At 43.9% G+C, this 17,938-nt stretch overlaps 1 protein-coding gene across 1 annotated transcript in view; it reads right to left on the bottom strand.

Annotated features, from left to right (window-relative positions):
• Window positions 1-2,948: 2,948 nt before the first annotated feature.
• Window positions 2,949-17,938, bottom strand: part of LOC126108814 (ankyrin repeat domain-containing protein 65-like) — a 31,775-nt gene continuing 16,785 nt past the window's right edge. The window contains exons 2-3 of the mRNA XM_049914178.1: window positions 8,972-9,175; window positions 2,949-3,411 (exon numbers count right to left, since the gene is read on the bottom strand). Of these exons, the coding sequence (XP_049770135.1) occupies window positions 3,027-3,411; window positions 8,972-9,156 (570 nt within the window). The 5' untranslated portion in view covers window positions 9,157-9,175 and the 3' untranslated portion in view covers window positions 2,949-3,026. The remainder of the gene's footprint in view (window positions 3,412-8,971; window positions 9,176-17,938) is intronic.

Here is a 17,938-nt window from a genome sequence, read left to right as displayed (position 1 = left end):
GATTTTGGAGATAAATCGTTGTTCTAACATTCTATATGTTGGGCAATTACGTCCCGTGGCTCCGCATGACTTTTTCCCGCGGCTTTTGCAGGGGATGCAGATCGCTGCTGCTTTGCAGTCTTTGCGGTTGTGTCCATTTGTGCCACACTTCGTGCAAGCCGACTCCCTGGTACAAAGCCTTAGTATGTGGTCCAGGTCACCACAATTGTGGCAGCGAGGCACCACGATGTAGTCTTTAACGTTGATTGAATGGAATCCTACATATAGTCTGCCCATTGCTGTGATCGTCCTCCACATTGGTGCCGTGACCTCAGGAACGTGATGAACCACATCACGCCCCCGAGGCCCCGTCTTGAATCTCAATTTGAAACCATTTCGAAATTCCTCCTCACTTAGATCATCAAAATTTTGATCTTTTATTGTGTTTGTCAGTTCGTCATCAGTCATTATAGTAGGCACGTCATAAAGAATTATTAAAGGATTTCGTTTCTTCGGAGGTTCACACTTAACAAGTGAGTTTAGTTTTTGGTTGTTTAATAATTTGTCTTTGTCTTCCTCTGAAGCTACTTCCACAATCACCGAGTTTCTGCTAGGTTCAATTCTTTTTATCTTAATTTTATCTTTGGCTGGGTTTACTGTTTTTGTGAACAGCTCTTGAATTTTCTTTACACTGGTATCTTGCCCAGGCAGTGTCCTGAGAAAGACCGCAGTGTCTGTTCTTTTGGCAACTTTATCTATGGTTTCTTTAGTTGTGTGCAGCTTGGTTGGCGCTTGCGCAGCCACCGCCGCACAGGTCTTGACCGGTTGGTTCCTCAGTCTACTGTTTTCTTTTTCTAATTCTTCCACCTGGCCTTCAAGTTTCGCATGGGCGATAGCCCATGCTGTGAGTTCATTTTTTATGATTGATAAAGCCGCTTGGTTTATTTTTCCATTTTTGACATTCTGCTCTAGGAGCAGTGAAATTCTAGCGTGTCTCTGCGTTACAGATTCGCCTTCTGCCTGTCCCAGCTCGTCCTGGGGAGCGGGATCAGGCGCAATAGAAGCGCGTTAGGACGCACAAGAATCACTCGTTTCAGTTGCCGCCATGATGAGTAAACGAGTGATAAAAGATGGGAGCCCGTCTTTTGCCCCGGACCGGCTCCTCTGGCATGGGGGGGGGGGGGGGGACATGAGGCAGCTCGCCCACCGGCCTTGCCCCAAGGCCAAAGGCACTCTTCGAACTGTAGGGTTCAGCACGCCATTGCCAGCGCACTGGTCCCCATCAGTGGCTCCGTCATCGTCGATTTCACCCGACGCTCCTCGGCAAGTGCACCCCGCACTCCGGAGAGGCGGATGCACCTCTCGCCCTTCCCGCTTACTAGCCGAAGCTTCCACCTCTCGGCCAAGGACTCACAGGAAGTATTTGAAATTATTACGTGCAATAAACATACGTAAAGTTGTACTTCAAACCGGAGAAACGTATGTTTCAAGTAGTATTAATAAGAGTATCGTGGAAGAATTAAATCAGCTGAGAAATGTTGGCATACTATTTACGCAGGAACTTGCGAAGTAGCAGAAAATATTGGAATATCACCTGAACTGAATGTAATAATTGATGACGGAGAGAAACGGCAAGGCAGAAGAAAACGCTTTGTTCATGAAGCAGCAGGGGACGATTTAAACCATAGCTCGAGGAACAGTTTTCTACTAAATGTTTGACACGTTATTACACAGCTGTTGGGAACTTCACTGTACTGTGTGCAGCCGCACACAACATGGACACATTCCGTTTCCTGTGGAACTACATAAGCGAACACGATTCTCCGGTCGAAGAGCTTGTGGGAAACGACGAAGCTTGCTATAGTGTAGACGTTAATAACGACGGTCTCGGAGAAGAAATTTCACTGTTGAAAATATTCGTGAAGGCAATGTTCTGTCTGAGCATTTCTTCTGCGCCTTGTCAGTACTCTTTGTGAGTGAAGTTTTGAGTGACGGCCTCACGGACTGTTCTGCCGTTTGCCTGCTGGCTCCTCACAAGCAGAGAGGCCGCTGACAGTTGTGGCAGGAGTCACGGACTGGCAGGGAGCGGCGAGCTGCGTCAGCTGCGGCCGCAGGGAATGAAGTGGGGTGACAGCAACTGAGTTGATAGGCATGCACTCTCCACTACACTTATTTACTCGATGTATGAGTGAAGGTAAGTGTAATTTTATTACCTGTAGCTCCACGACTTGCGTTACCGTCTCAGCTGTGCCGTTGTGACCGATGAGTGTGGAGACTCGTGTGCGTCACTGTGAAATTGCTTTCGTGTGCTGAAACTCGGGCCTCGGTGTTCTGTCTCGAATACAACTACAATTACTTTGCTCGTTGCAATCTTTTACGTCAAGTAGTGACAACAATAACAGATAGAGAGGATTTCCGTCACATTTTGTATGCGTGTAATGTTGTGGTCTGATTGTGTTTAGTTAAATGTAGACTGACAGTGTGGTTCCAGATGATAGTCGCATTATGTAGTGTGAATACTGCTACTAATATCTCATTGTTATTAAACACAACAGGTACGGTAGAGTAGAATGTTTGCTGAATATGGAGAAGTAAATTGAGTCTGATATCAGGAGCGAAAATTCTGGTGATAGAACTCATATAGCGTTAATCTCGGTATGTTAAAATTAGAATAGTCTGATGTAGCACCTTGCAGACTGGTGTGAAACGCTTTTCAGCGATCAGATTTTATGGAGCAGTTGTGTTTGTTCACAATGAACTGTTGACTTTTGCCATGTTTAGTCTGGAAGTTTTACTCGAGACATTTTTGTGAGAGAAGGATTGTCCGTTGTTACCTGAATTATTTTTCTGTTATCTGGCGTCGTCTGAGTTTTGCTACAGCGTTGCTTAGAGTATTTGTTATGGTGTAGGCTACTCGAGGAGGGCTGAAGTTAGTGAGTCACAATAGGATTGAGTTTTTTGGATCTTTATTTAAAAAATTATGAATATTGCTCTCCTACAGATTGTTTCAGTTCTTTTTTTGCACAGAGTTCATTGTACTTTCTGCCTCATGACAGCATCTCCACCAGCCGCCTGTGGTTGAACTGCCTGGCGAAGTCCAGCGCTGTCCGCCCCTGAGCATCTGTGACCACTCTGTCGGCCCCAGCGTCAAGCAGCGCATCCGCCACTTCTGCGTGGCCGTTGTGTGCCGCGTGATGAAGCGGCGTCCACCCAATGAAACTGTCCCTGGCGTCCACCGCCGCCCCCGCCCCCACCAGCAGCCTCGCCGCCTCGACGTCTCCTCTCCACGCTGCCCAGTGCAGGGCGGTGCAGCCCCACTCATCCCACGCCCGCACGTCGGCCCCAGCGGCGATCAGCGCCCTCAGCTCCTCCACTGCCCCCTGCTCAGCCGCCAGGACCAGCCTCCTGCCCCTCTCCTTAGCAGAGAGGCTCCTGCACAAAACACACAAACTGCCACTCTCTGCTACAAACACACAGCACACAAAATGAGGAAAACAGCCACACGAGGAAAAAACTGTTGTGAATAAGAATCTGTCCTGAAACAAACCTACCGTATTCCCCCTCCCACAGTACAAAACAGTGCGCAATTGTGTGTACATATTACAGTACATCTGTTCTATCCCCCTCATAAGAAAATCTTCATTCATCGTCCATTACAAATAGGATCATAAAAACTCTGAAGGAATTTCATTATCACATTTTGTCACACTCATTCCTGGAAGTCAGCTCCTTTGCTCTCGGGACGCTACACCTAACCAGTCGCTCACCTCCACTACAGGACAGGCTTCTTGCAGCTAAATGGTTCAAATGGCTCTGACCACTATGGGACTCCACTGCTGAGGTCATTAGTCCCCTAGAACTTAGAACTAGTTAAACCTAACTATCCTAAGGACATCACAAACATCCATGCCCGAGGCAGGATTCGAACCTGTGACCATAGCGGTCTTGCGGTTCCAGACTGCAGCGCCTTTAACCGCACGGCCACTTCGGCCAGCTAAACTTTTCACTCGAGGGAGACTTGAACCAAGGACCTCTCGTTCCGCAGCCGCTCACGCTAACTACGAGACCACAGCACTCCTTTCTTGCAGCTAATACTGGTCTCTGTCTGCAGCTTCACTGCCAGACGTCACGCACAAGAAGAGTCCCATCTCCCGGTTTTCAAAGAGACACTTTTCTAATATACAGCCAAAAGAATTTCACTGCACTTAGCGGCAGTTTTCTTGACACAGTCTCACCAAATACCGAAACTGACACACAGACAATTTATTCAAAACATGTCAGATATAACAAACACCAAATTGGCAACTCCACCTACATGAAAACCTGTCTGTGTGTCAGATTTTATGGCCTCATAGCATATGCACATGTATTTAACATGTGCTATCGTGCTCAAAATCATCTGAACGACCTCAGTTGTCGTCCATCTTAATGTTTTTGCGGCGTAAGGACTGTTCCACAAAGTTTCTGGCGTGCAGCCGCATAAATTCAGTGGTTTGGTCCTCGGGTTTAAAAGAACGGACCAAGTGCAGCAGCGTCAGTCACCTCGGCTAACTCTGGAGATGGCAGGACGGTGTTCGGCCGAAATATTATGAGAAAAGGCTGAATTTATGCGGCTGCACGCCAGAAACTTTACGGAACGATCTGAATTGTGTTTCACCTGATTTGTAATCAGTCCTCATAACATTGTTCCTCTGCTCTGTTTTCGGTACAGTCTTTGCCTATACAAAATGTTCACTGCATGAGGCCACAAGAGAAAACTGCTCTGTGTGATTATCGGTTTACATGCAAACTGACACTTCGATAATGCAAATACCAGGAAACGTGTTATTGAACATTACACAGCCATTACGCTTGCATATTCAAACTTATTGTAATAAATGAAAGCTCAGAAAGCAGCATCCTCCTTTAAATGACACGACGAAAGTTTTCTTACTGCACTACTATCCGGGAATGCAATCTAACAAGTAAAGAAGAAATATCTCAAGTATGGTTTCAGTCACAAGTAACAAAGAGAGTGCAAGTTGAAACTTGAAATGATCTGCCATAAAGTTTAGTGTTTCCCGGAGATTCGAACGCAACACTTGATCGGGTGGTTAACTAAGCACAATGAAACGTCAGAGATCGTCATTTTTAACCAACAATGAGATGACAAACTGAAACCAGGAGAGGAAAGTGTTTTGTGTTATGGGCATTCGAAACCAACACCTGTCGACACTGACTTCTAGTCACGCATAGACGTTGAGCAGCGAAATGTGGACATGTCATAATTTTAAATACAGCAATGAAAATTTTCTGCCAACTAGGAATGGAACCCTAGACACATCGTTGTTGACTACATACAAAGATACCTCGACTGTACTATTCTCTTTCACCAGTAGCTAGGAGTGCATGTTTGAAACTGACACGACAGGACGAAAAGCTGCCCGTCTGACTTGGGACTCGAAACCAGTACCACCATTATTGTTAACAAAGCCCAGAGAATCGGTAAAATCAGAATAATTTCTCACATGTATTTTGCTGTGCTCATGTTGCAACTTAAAGTGACATGCCAGGGTTCGAACCCAGAGATGTGTCTCTTGTGAATGTCTTTATGACTTTGCAGACAAGAAGAGACAATGAAGCGGTGGAAATGCATCATGTGAAAGTGATCAAACGTGACGAAAAAGGGAGATCTCAGTTCGAATTCCAGTCCAGCGTCAATATTTTCCACGTCTCAGGCTCGAATACAGTAGGAGTCAAGTGCCCTGTGGCCCTGCACGGAGATTGGCTCATTGATAGATATATATATCACGTAAGGAAGGTAGCTGGTGACAGAGTTTCGACCTGCCACGACCTCCCACTCTGTCGCGGCCGAGCCTATACCGACTCTGCTACAGGTTACCAGAGGTGGGATAGGTGCTGCTTATGTTTGTCAGCTGTGTGAAACGAAAAGGTCAGCATATGTAGCAAGAATCATTTCAACTTTTTCTTAACTAGCAACTATTACCAAGAATTAAAATTCATGCGAGTTGCGGTATTCGAATCCACTACATGCAGACTAGAAACTCGCGCCCTTAACCCCTTTTCCTTAATTTAATTTTTTAACCATCCCGAGGTCTGGCCACGACGCCTCCCCCATACCTGTCACAGAGTCGCTGCGCTATTTTCGCGCATAATTTTTTTATTTCTAATTTTTTTTATTTTTAGCACTTCGTCTGAAGGACCATGTTTGCACACAAAGTAACTCAGCTGAGAGCGACGCCTTCCAAGTTCCGTGTTCACGATGGTCTGCTTTCCGACTTATTTCTCAACATCTTGTAACTCGCCCAATGCTTCGGTTCCCGAGGCTCGTTTGCAAAGTTGGTCTTCTGCCATCCCTGAGCACTGCACGCGCTGGAAGCTCCGTGCTGCGATTCCTGATACAGCGGGTGACGATGAATGTAACGCAGAACAGCAGAAATCAGTGCAGTCGCTTCTGGTTAAAAGGAGTTTTAATATACAGAATGAAGTAAAATAAAGTGTACTAAAAAGTAGCATGTGTTCTGTCGTGAGGACCAGCTTTTCCTCCGAGTTTCCTTCAACACAAAATAAAGTGCTTCTGACCTACGTATTTTAAATTAGATTTCTGTTTACTTAAAAATAAATAAGTCAGTAAGAAACACCATTTAACACAAAAGAGCTTAAGGACGATTCATTATGATGTTCTTGCGTTTACGCCTTTTTCTATTCACTTTGCACTCTCTACCACGTAACTGTATGTACTGAAACATGTTGCGAAGTTCCTCTCGCAGTTTTCCGCCTCAGCGACGCACACGCCGCCCCGTGGTCCGCTTGTGGCCGGCGTGCGTGCGGCGACCCACCCAGCGCCCGACCGTCTGGTTTCCCTCTGCTGGCAGGTGGTACGTTGTGTGTCCTCTTAGCCAGTTTACAGCATTCCTTTATTCACACGGCACGTCGCTACGATTCAAAAAAATTGGAAGGTAAGGTATTGGGAGTAGAGTTCGTGTTATTGCGGCTAACAATTATGTGATAACTCACCAGATGTCCTTCACTTGAGCGCGTACGAACCTCGCCTGCTGTCAGGTCGTGATTCTCTCACGTGCTGCCGACCACCCAGGTGGACTGCCTCAAGTTTCGCTTTGGTTGCTACTTTCCTGTTCAGTGCCCTCTACCGAGTAGTTTTCACACTTGTAGGTAGGTGAGGGGTGCCGATGTTTGTCGAAATGACCCTCCAGCTGTAGTGCAGCTACTTTTGTACAGTCACGTTTCCGCTTTTGCTTCTCATTAATTTCAGATACATGTTCTTGACTTTTACCATATTCGACGGCCAACTCTGGTTTGAGTATAACTGAGTTCGAATCAGAATTGTTCAAAATGATAAAAGCCATTGGCGACGTGTCGTACATCTGTGGGTGGATTCGAGACAGTGGGAGTAATTTCGTCTGGTAAGTGCGGCGTGAGGGTCGTGTGTGTCTTCTTCCACATGTCGTGTGTGGAACACACGGATATAGTTTCTGACTTTCTCCCAAAGTCGATGAGGTTTCATCCCCCCCGTTTCCACCTGAGATGGTCAACGTGTCAAACTTTATCTTAAAAATATTACCACGAGTTAGAAAATAACTCGTAGCTGACGGAAATCTTGCTGCTGTTTCACGTGGTATGGGTAAAACTTGTATTGGGGAGTGGCGGAAATAACATTGATGGCAAAGTTTACATCAGAATTAAGGACCACGAAGCTGACAAATTGCAGGGATTCTGCTATGTGCGAAGCGTATTTACACTTAGGGACAAGGCGAGGTTGTTACAAAAAGTTATCTAGCACACGAAAACAGGACATTCCTCGGAAAACAAGGCTACTGGTACAAAAGATAGTCCTTAACTGGGGAAGAAACCTGTGAATGTATGTTTGTACAAAGTACTGTATGAAAATGAATCGTGGATTACTGGAAAAAACGAGAAGGAAATCGAAGCATCCTAAATTGGTGCTATTGGCGGATGTTGAAATTAGGTGAACTCATACCAGAGGAACCCTGAAACGTCCCTCCAGAATAGGTGAGGATAACAATATGTGGAAAACCGTGACATGTACAAGGGTCAGCGTAATAGGTTACATGTGAAGTCATCAGAGAACAAGTGCCATGGTGCTAGAGGTAGCTGTAGAGGGTAAAACCTGTAGGGCAGGACAGAGATAGGAGTGCACAGCACAAGTAATTGTGGACTCTGGGTGCCAACAGCACTCTAAACTTGTTGTTCACACAGACAGAAACATGGTCAACAGCAGGCAGAGTTTCTGCTTCGCATGTGTGTTGTTACTGGGACTGGCTGTTACTCCATACTGCGGCGGGTCGACCAAAGTCGTCCACACCCTGACGAGCTGACGCTCTGCCGACATTTGCTTCTCTTTGCTCCTTGACAAGCATATTTGTTGTTATTAGCGAAGATTTTATGGCTAATAATCGTTTTTCTTTTTGTCCTGTCTCAGTCCTGCCAACCACCCCAGATGGTCTCACGAACGTGTTTATCTGACCCCTGCTAGACCATTCCAATATGCCAAGAGTACTGGACGTTTATCTCTTTTGACAAAAGAGAGTCACACATTCAGTGCAGTCACAGTCGCTCCCTGCCACCAGATTTTCTGTGTACGACGTTGGCGTATGTGCCTGAATTATTGCTGACATTCGTTGGATGAGAATAAATCACTGAACTGTTGACAGTAACTCACTATTTTATCTACCAACCTATTCTTAATGACTCCCTCTCTCACGATACAACCTCCTACCATGTCGATACAGCCCCGTTATTCATGTGACTGCATTGTTCTGATTTTATTCCAGTTCGCTTTGCTGACCGTCATTATATCTAGACTCAGCATTTACACTTTTCTTTTTTGTATTTATATCTTATCTACCACATAAGACTCGTGTGTGTGTGTGTGTGTGTGTGTGTGTGTGTGTGTGTGTGTGTGTGTGTGTGTGTGTGTATGTGTGTGTGCGTGTGTAGTGAGGGAACTCACCGCAAGCGAGAGACAGTGGCGTCATCGGGTGCAGGAGTCGTGGGCAGTGCAGCAGCAGCAGCAGCAGCAGGAGTCTGGCAGGTTGTGCCAGCAGTGGTGGTGGTGGCGGTGGCGGTGGTCGTGGTGGAGGTGGTGGCGGCGGTGGCGACTGCGGCGGTGGTGGTAGAGGTGGTGGTGGGCCTCATCTGTGTAGCGGCTGGTGGGCTGCACACACAGAGAGAGAGGCACAGTGTGAGCAGGCGTGTCCTCGTGGTGTCCTGGGGACGGCCCACTGCAGTGCACACACACACTCGCACACACACGCGGAACACACGCCGACAACAAGAGTAGTGGTCCAGTAAATACAAATGAATTACCAGTGCGGTAATCACATTCAGTTGCACCACCTGAGTTCCCCACAGCAGTTGCTCACCATACCACACAACAGGTAGTTCAAAATCAAGCATGAACAAAACGTACATACAGTGCCTGACACTTACACGAAACTTAATTACAGAGCCTCTGTACAGGCCAGCTCTGGTACTATCGTTCTCAAAGGTATCCGAATGATCTGAACTGGATTGTGCCTCTTTGTACGTGACCCACATAACTTAACTGCCTCGCATTTCATGTGCACCCTTTTAGATATTGTCGTTTTACCATACCATTAAAGTCCTGAAGTGTGGCATCTGAGACCAGTACAGACCAAAGTATGTGCTTCAGGCAGAGGCATTTGTACGTCTGTCTGTCTTTATAGCTGTTATAATGGTAACAGACAGTCAAATGTTAAGGACAAGTGGCCCTTCCAAACTTTGAAAAATATCGTGATTAACACTTTGAGCTACTTCTAACTTTCGTTATTTAACAACCACTTTTGAAATATGTATGGCCTGTAGGACAGCAGCTCCAGAAAAAAATTTCAAGACATTTGGCTTACCATGTGCAGTCATTACTGAACTGTCCTCTGTGGGACTTGCTCATCAGTTCGCAGCTGGCTCTGTCCACACCGCTCCCTGTGTGAGAGACCCCCTGCTCTGTGTGGCGGAATTACTGCAAGTCTACACTCTCTGTTCTGTGATATTTGTATGATTACTTCAGCGCCTCAGCGTCTCTGGCTATCAAGAAGGTTAAGGAGGAAGGTGGTGGTGTATATTTGGTGTATAAGACAGAGCTGGAAGGATTGGAAGGTTCCAACTGTATTATATCATTCCCAGATAGAGAATCCGATTAATTGTAAGAGGTACGCACGAGCAGACCTAGGGTCACCTAGTTATGGTGGTGAACAAACTGAAAAGAACTGTTAGGAGCAATCAACGTGCAGATAAATGGGATTCTGAAGAGCTGACGAATGTAATGGGTTTTTCAAGTTCTGTGAGACTGTAGATAACGCGATAATGAATGTCTCAGCTGGAATTTCAGGTGAACAACAGCTGATGTCTCTGACAACGCCAAACACGAAAATTGAACGGACAAATGTTGGAGCAAGGAAGGCAACTCTGAAGAAATCTTAGCAAACGGAAAAAATACATAGAATGATTGATGAAAGACAGAAGTACTAAAATAGTCAGGGAAAGCCAGGAATAAAGTATTACAGGTCGCTAAAGAATGTAATTCTAAGTTCGACGGACGATGAAGTAGAATGACTGCAATAAGTTTCAGGTAAATAAATAAAAAGTGATCGTAGGATGCACCCATTCAGCACATAGAAAAGCCTAAAGATCCTTCTGTGAAATTAAATGCAGGGATGACAACACCAACACCCACCCTTCCAGATGTCAGACTCTCAGATCGGTGCCAAAAGCCATTATGTCGATGGAGTATGAACCAAAACAGGGCACGTGTAAACGGCAGTTAAAAGTATCACGAGAGCTGCTGATCACGGGAGGAGCGTATCAGTGAGTAACTGCATCCTAGATATCGTGTGGATGAGAAGGTATAACGTTCAAATACCACTGGTGACAACTGTGTTGGCGCGAAGCTGTTACATGAGACAACATTTTCCTGACATGTACAAAGACTTTTCGGAGTTTGTATCAATGTTCTTTTGACAGTCTGCTTCTTTTGCTCCGTTAGTTGAACATCATGTACCTATAATTGATCTTGTTATGTTGTGTATTATTGATTATTGTTATTGCTGTTATTTCCACATGTGCAATGCAATTGTATCTTTATTTTTCTGTTCTGGTTGTATATGCTGTGAAACTACTAAAGCACTCTACAGCTTTACTGCTTTCAGTGAAATGAACCAAAAGCGGACCACCAAGAGAACATTGCTGTGAACTCCAAACAGCTATTTTACATGTCATGTCCAGTATTAGAATCAGAATATAAGAGAGCTTTGGAAGGCTTAAGATCCAATAAGGCAGATCATATAGATAAAATTCCATCATAATTTCTAAAATCATTGGGAGAAATGGCAACAAAACGACTATTCACGTTGGTGCATAGAATGTATGTGTCTTAGGACTTCGGAAAAATACCATCAACCCAATACAAAGACTGTTAGAGCTGACAAGTGCGAGAATTACCGCAGAATCAGCTCAGCAGCTCATGCATCCAAGTTCCTGACAAGAATAATATACAGAAGAATGGAAAAGAAAATTGAGGATGTGCTAGACGACAATTAGTTTGGCTTTAGAAAAGGTAGAGGCACTAGAGAGGCAATTTTGACATTGTGGTTGATAATGGAAGCAAGACTAAAGAAAAATCAAGACACGTTTATAGGATTTGATGACTTGGACAAAGTGTTTGACAATGTAAAGTGGTGCAAGGTGTTCGAAATTCTGAGAAAAACAGGGCTAAGCTATAGCTGGAGATGTGTGGTATACAATATGTACAAGAGCCAAGAAGGAATAATAAGAGTGAACGACCAAGAACAAAGTGCTTGGATTAAAAAGAGTGTAAGGTGGGGATGTAGTCTTCCACCCTACTGTTCAATCTGTACAAAGAAGAAGGAATGAAATAAAGGAAAGGATCAGGAGTGGAATTAAAATTCAAGATGAAAGGATACCAAGGATATGAAATGCTGCTGACATTCCTATCCTGAGTGAAACTGAATTAGCATCAGATTTGATGGTCATGAAGCAGATGAAGTTAAAGAATTCTGCTACCTGGGCAGCAAAATAACCAAAGACGGATGGACGAAGGAGGACATCAAAAGCAGACTAGCCCTGACCAAGAGAATTCTACTGATATAAAACATAGGCCTTAATTTGCGGAAGAAATTTCTAAGAATGTACATATGGAGTACAGTACTGTTTGGTAGTGAAACATGGACTGTGGGAAAACTGGAATAGAGAATCTAAGCATTTGAGCTGTGGTGCTACTGGCTATTGTTGAAAATTATGTGGACTGACAAGGTAAGGAATGAAGTCATTCTGTGTAGAATCCGAGAGAAAAGGAATATATGGAAAACACTGACAACGTGAAGGGGCAGAATGATAGCACATCTGCTAAGAAATCGGCGAATGACTTCCATGGTAGCAGAGGGAGTTACAGAGGCTAAGGACTGCAGAGAAAGACAGAGATTGGGATACATACAGCGAACAATTGAGGACATGGATTGCAAGTGCTACTCTGTCATGAAGAGGTTGTTGGCACAAGAGAGGAATTAGTGATGGACCGCATCAAACCAGTTAGAAGACTGATGACCCAAAAAAAAAAAAGCGCGTCGTCCCATATAGCACTTTCACACATAATACGGTAAAAATTTAGGGTCGTTGGGTTGTGAACCCATGATCTTTGATACAGGAATCTTAGGCTCTATCAACTTCCGCATGAAAGCACCATACTTTACATACTCACTGTTAGGCTTGTGAAGTGCTCTGTAGTCCTGGTGTTACTTTTAATTAAGGTTTATGTGCTCTCTGCTGGACAACAGCAGACAGCTCGAACTAAATCGCAGTTTTTGTTGATAAGCTATCGACCTGCAATTTTTGTTACTGATCTGAGTGTCTGACATCTGCAGGTTTGGGTGTAAGAGTTAGAAAAGAATTCCGCTACTAAGTGCAAGGGGGGGGGAGAAAGAGAGAAAGAGGGGGGGAGGGGGAAGGGGGGGGAGAGAAAGGGATGGCTGACAAAAGTACACTGAGCACCTCCATGAGGTGGGGGACTATTGAATGACATGATGGAGGGAAAACTGAAAGTCGAGCTGGAAAACATAGCGGACTGGTCATTAGACATAGAGTTTAACAAAGCTCTGGACGATTTGTGCAAAAACAAAGCGAATGGTTAAATAACATTCCCTTGCAGTTTATATGATGCTTGCAGGAGGCTGCAATGAAACAACTATTCAAATTCCAGAATGGCAGAAGTGAAGCTGTGAGTACCGGGCGTGAGTCGTCCTTCGGTAGCTCAGATGGTAGAGCAATTGCCCGCGAAAGGCAAAGGTCCCGAGTTCGAGTCTCGGTTGGGCACACAGTTTTAATCTGCCAGGAAGTTTCATATCAGCGCACACTCCGCTGCAGAGTGGAAATCTCATTCTGGAAACATCCCCCAGGCTGTGGCTAAGCCATGTCTCAGCAGTATCCTTTCTTTCAGGGGTGCTAGTTCTGCAAGGTTCGCAGGAGAGCTTCTGTAAAGTTTGGAAGGTAGGAGACGAGATACTGGCAGAAGTGAAGCTGTGAGTACAGGGCGTGAGTCGTGCTTCGGTGGCTCAGATGGTAGAGCACTTTCCCGCGAAAGGCAAAGGTGCCGAGTTCGAGTCTCGGTCGGGCACACAGTTTTAATCTGCCAGGAAGTTTCAACTATTCAAATTCATCTGTAGAATCTATGGGACTATAGACATAGCAACAAATTTACAGAAAAATATCATCTACATACTCCACATGCGAGTAAGGACCATTAAATACGAACGATTTCGCACAATGAGCTTAATAGCTTATGAATCCTAATTGCTGACACGATTAATATGTACAAGAAAGTAAGTTTGGATTTAACAAAGGTAAAAGCCCCAGAGAGATAGATCTAATCATACATTTCAAAACGGAAGCAAAGTTTAAAGAAAGTCACGCAGCCTTCATTGCATTAGGCCACCTTTAAAAAGATTGACAATGTAAAGTAATGCGACATGTGTGAAATCTCGAAAAATACGAGTGAGATATAGAATACAAGCAGATTATATAAATTGCTATATGTACAATAATCAACACGGAACAGCAAACACTGAAGCAAGGAATACTGTCATTAAAAAGGTGCAAAACAAAGACCGAAAAAGTATCGCCAAGGGTTCAGTTTGAACATCAACGAATCGTTTGCGGAATTGAATAAACTTCCAGGAATTTAATTAAAATTGAGGGTGAATGTATTTCATTGATAAAATTCACTGGTGTTATTACCATGTTCACTGAAAGTGAGAAAGAAGTACCCAAGTGGTTGAATGTAATAAACAGCACAGCATTATGATTTAAACTAAAGAAAGACGGAAATATTGGGGAGTAACAGAAATAACATCAGTGTCAAACTTAACATCAAAATTAGGGACCACAAAGTAAATGAATTTGAGTGATTCTGCTACCTGGGAAGCCAATGTACACTGAGGGACAGAGCGAGATTGTTATATGAAGTAATGTAACAGAGGAAAACAGATCATTCCAGGCAAAACAACGCTACTGCAGCCAAAGATAGGCCTCAATTTTGTGATAGAATATCTGAAAATGTACATTTGGAGCACAGTATTGTATGAAAATGAATAATGGATTATGGGAGATAACAGGAAGAGAAGTGACTTGGAGCATTCAAATTGGGATGCAATTAAAGGATGTTGAGAATTAGGTGAATTGATAAGAAAGGAACTGTGGAAAGTGGGATATATCTGAAGACATCAGGGAATAACTGCCATGGTACTGGTGGAAGCAGCAGAGAGTAAAAACTGTAGACAAAGACCAAGATTGTACTACATCCAACAAATAACTGGAGACTTTGGATGAAAATGCTGCTCTGTGGTGAAGAGTCCGACCCTGCACCCCCTCTTCCCAGAAATAAACGATGGGATCTCAGCACTCTAAGTGTGTTGACAGACAGAAATATGATCTACAGTAGACAGTTTCTGCTTTGCATGTCTGTTGTTACTTTGACTACCTGTTATAGCAAAATAAAATGGTACAATCATGTTGGTCCAAACCCTGAGGAGCTTAGGCTTAAGAGACCACCTCTGCCAACTACTGCTTTTGTTTTGATTCTTGATCGGAGTAATTCTTGTTGTTAGCACAAGTTTAATAGAGGGGTCTAGGATCCTTTCTCCTCCTTTGTTTCTACCAACGACCCTAAATTCTCTCATAAATAAATCTGTCTTTACTTGTCCCCTGCTACAGTTTCCAATACACCATGATTTTTAGATGTTTATGTCTCTTTAAATACAGTGTTATGCATCAAGTGCTCTTATAATCCCTCTCTGTGACTGGATTTTCCGTGTGTGACGTCGCCTTACATGCCAGAGTTATTGTTGGATTGGTTTACTGGTTCTGATGGGAATATATCACTGAAATGTTCACAATAGATCACTGCTTTCCCTACCAAACCATTTTATTTGACCTTTCTTTCATAATACAACTTCCTCATTCTGTGGATACTGCCCATTATTCATCTGACCATATGTTATGATTTTCTTTCCATTTCATTTTGCTAACCCTCACTGAATGTAGACTGATCCTTTCCATTTCCTTTCTCTGTTTTTCTACCTTCTGTACAATGTAGTGCCAATGTGTGCGTGCGTGTGTGTGTAGTGAGGGAACTCACTGCATACGAGAGACAGTGGCTTCTCCAGGTGGAGGAGATGTGGGAAGTGCAGCTGCAGCAGGTGTCTGGCGGGGTGCGTTGGCAGTGGTGGTGGTGGCGGTGGCCGTGGTGGCGATAGTGGCGGTGGTGGCAATGGCGGTAGTGGCGGTGACGGCTGGTGTGCTGCACATAGAGCAGAGTGTGAGCTGGCTGGCGTATCCATGTGAGGATGTGGGGGTGGCTCACTACAGCCAGCCCTGCTGAGGGGCCGTGCACACACTGGCAACTGGCAGACGACAGGTGCCGAATGCTGCGATAGCGGTCCAGTTTATACAGATGAATTGCCGTTGAATTAATGACATTCAGATGCACGCCTGAGCTCCCTACAGCAGTTGATGACAACACCATACAACAGGTAGTTCAAAATCAAGTGCAGGATTAAGATACATACAGAATTAGTGGACAGGTCAGCTCATGTACTATCACCCTCCAAATTATCCAAACAGCCTGAATTCCACTCCACCTGATTTGTATGCACCTACTTAATGTTACTGTCTTGCCGTCCCTCTGCTCTCTTTTCTGGTATGGGCGTTTCACTGTTCAAAATGGTTACTGCAAGAGACCACTTGAGAAAACTGATCTGTAAGGCTGTCAGTCCACAATCAGACTAATATCTCAATAATGTCAATACCAGAAAAAGTGTTATTATTAGATGACAGTCTTTAGCACCTGCAAAACTCAAGTTTACTGCAATAAATGACATTTTAGAAACTAACTTTCACCTTGAAATTACGTGACGAAAACGTTTCTTCACACTGACATCCAGGACTCAAATCGAACAACCGTTGTCTCTGTTAACTAAATACCAAAGGTCTTAGATATCGTTTCAGTCACAGGTAAGCTAGCGTGCACGTATCTAAGCGCTGAAATCTTGAAGTTTCACTAAGTTTTGGGTTGGATGGCAATTTGAACCCAGCACTTAATAGGATTGTTAACTAGGCACAATAACACGTTATATATCCAAATTTTTCGTTGTTAGCGAGATGACAACCTGAAACGGTGAGGCAAGTAATTTTGTTCCTTTACTGGGATTTGAATCAAGTACGTATCATTGTTTTCTAGCCACAAACACACGTTAAGCATCTCCTCAGTTGACCTGTAGCGACATGTGCACATGTCTGAACTGGAAATAACGCGACGAAAAGTTCTGTGAGGGGCGGGAATGTGAGCCTGCTCGCAGCATCGTTGCTTACTGCAAACAAGGAGACGTTGATTGTCGAATTCTGTTTCGACAGTTGCTAGGAGTAACATTTTTAACCTGAAATGATGCCTTGAAAACTTTGGTAAGTGATCAAGTCGAAACGAACACCAACCGTCTTTGATGACAAGACATACGCAGACGATAAAATCACAATTACTTTTCTCTTTTGGTTTGATGTGCACGTACTAGCAGTTTAAATAACTCGATCAAAATCTTTGCAGCCAGCCACGATTACGAAAGATGCTAATTACTAAGGGCATACTGCTTGGAAGGATTTCTTACTACAGAACACTTTCGTCACACCATATGCATGATGTTACATTCTGAGGACACAGATTAACCTTTGATTGTACATTTTTCCTCAGGGCCACAAAATTTACTTTTATGAAGTTAAAGCCCAGTGGTTGAAATGTCCATCTGACCATCCTGATTTGCGTTCTGCTTTATTTCCTTAAATCGATGAACGCAAATGCTGAGACCTTTCCTTTGAAAGGGAACTGTAGATTTCCTTCCCCGCATTTGGGAGCTGTAGATTCTGCTTTGACTCTAATGGTCTTGCAGTCGATGGGACGTTTGACCCTAAGTTAATCTCTTTTTTCTTCCTCAACATTTCCTATTGAATTCAAGTATTGCACGAAGGTTAAACGGTCGTATTTCAATACATTTGCCAGTAATCGATTGGACCGTACTGGTAAACTGTCACATCAGAGGAATACTATTCGAAATGAGAAAACTGTTTTCTGATGTGAATTCTTCGCTGCACTTACCACATACACTCACAAAATGTTTAATGCACCGTTTTTGAATGTTGAAACCATCATCCTTGTAACCTTCAAATGTACAACATTCAATACATCACTGCAAAAACCACATACACTCACAAAATGTTTAATGCACCGTTTTTGAATGTTGAAACAATCATCCTTGTAACCTTCAAATGTACAACATTCAAAACATCACTGCAAAAACAGTTTATAAATTCAAATAAGGAATGACGACTGATAAATGTACTT

The sequence above is a fragment of the Schistocerca cancellata genome, chromosome 11, assembly GCF_023864275.1.
Source record: "Schistocerca cancellata isolate TAMUIC-IGC-003103 chromosome 11, iqSchCanc2.1, whole genome shotgun sequence".
In the NCBI taxonomy this organism is placed as follows: Eukaryota; Metazoa; Arthropoda; class Insecta; order Orthoptera; family Acrididae; genus Schistocerca; species Schistocerca cancellata.
The sequence above is the reverse complement of the archived record's forward strand: the minus strand, read 5'-3'. Positions and strand labels throughout refer to the sequence as shown.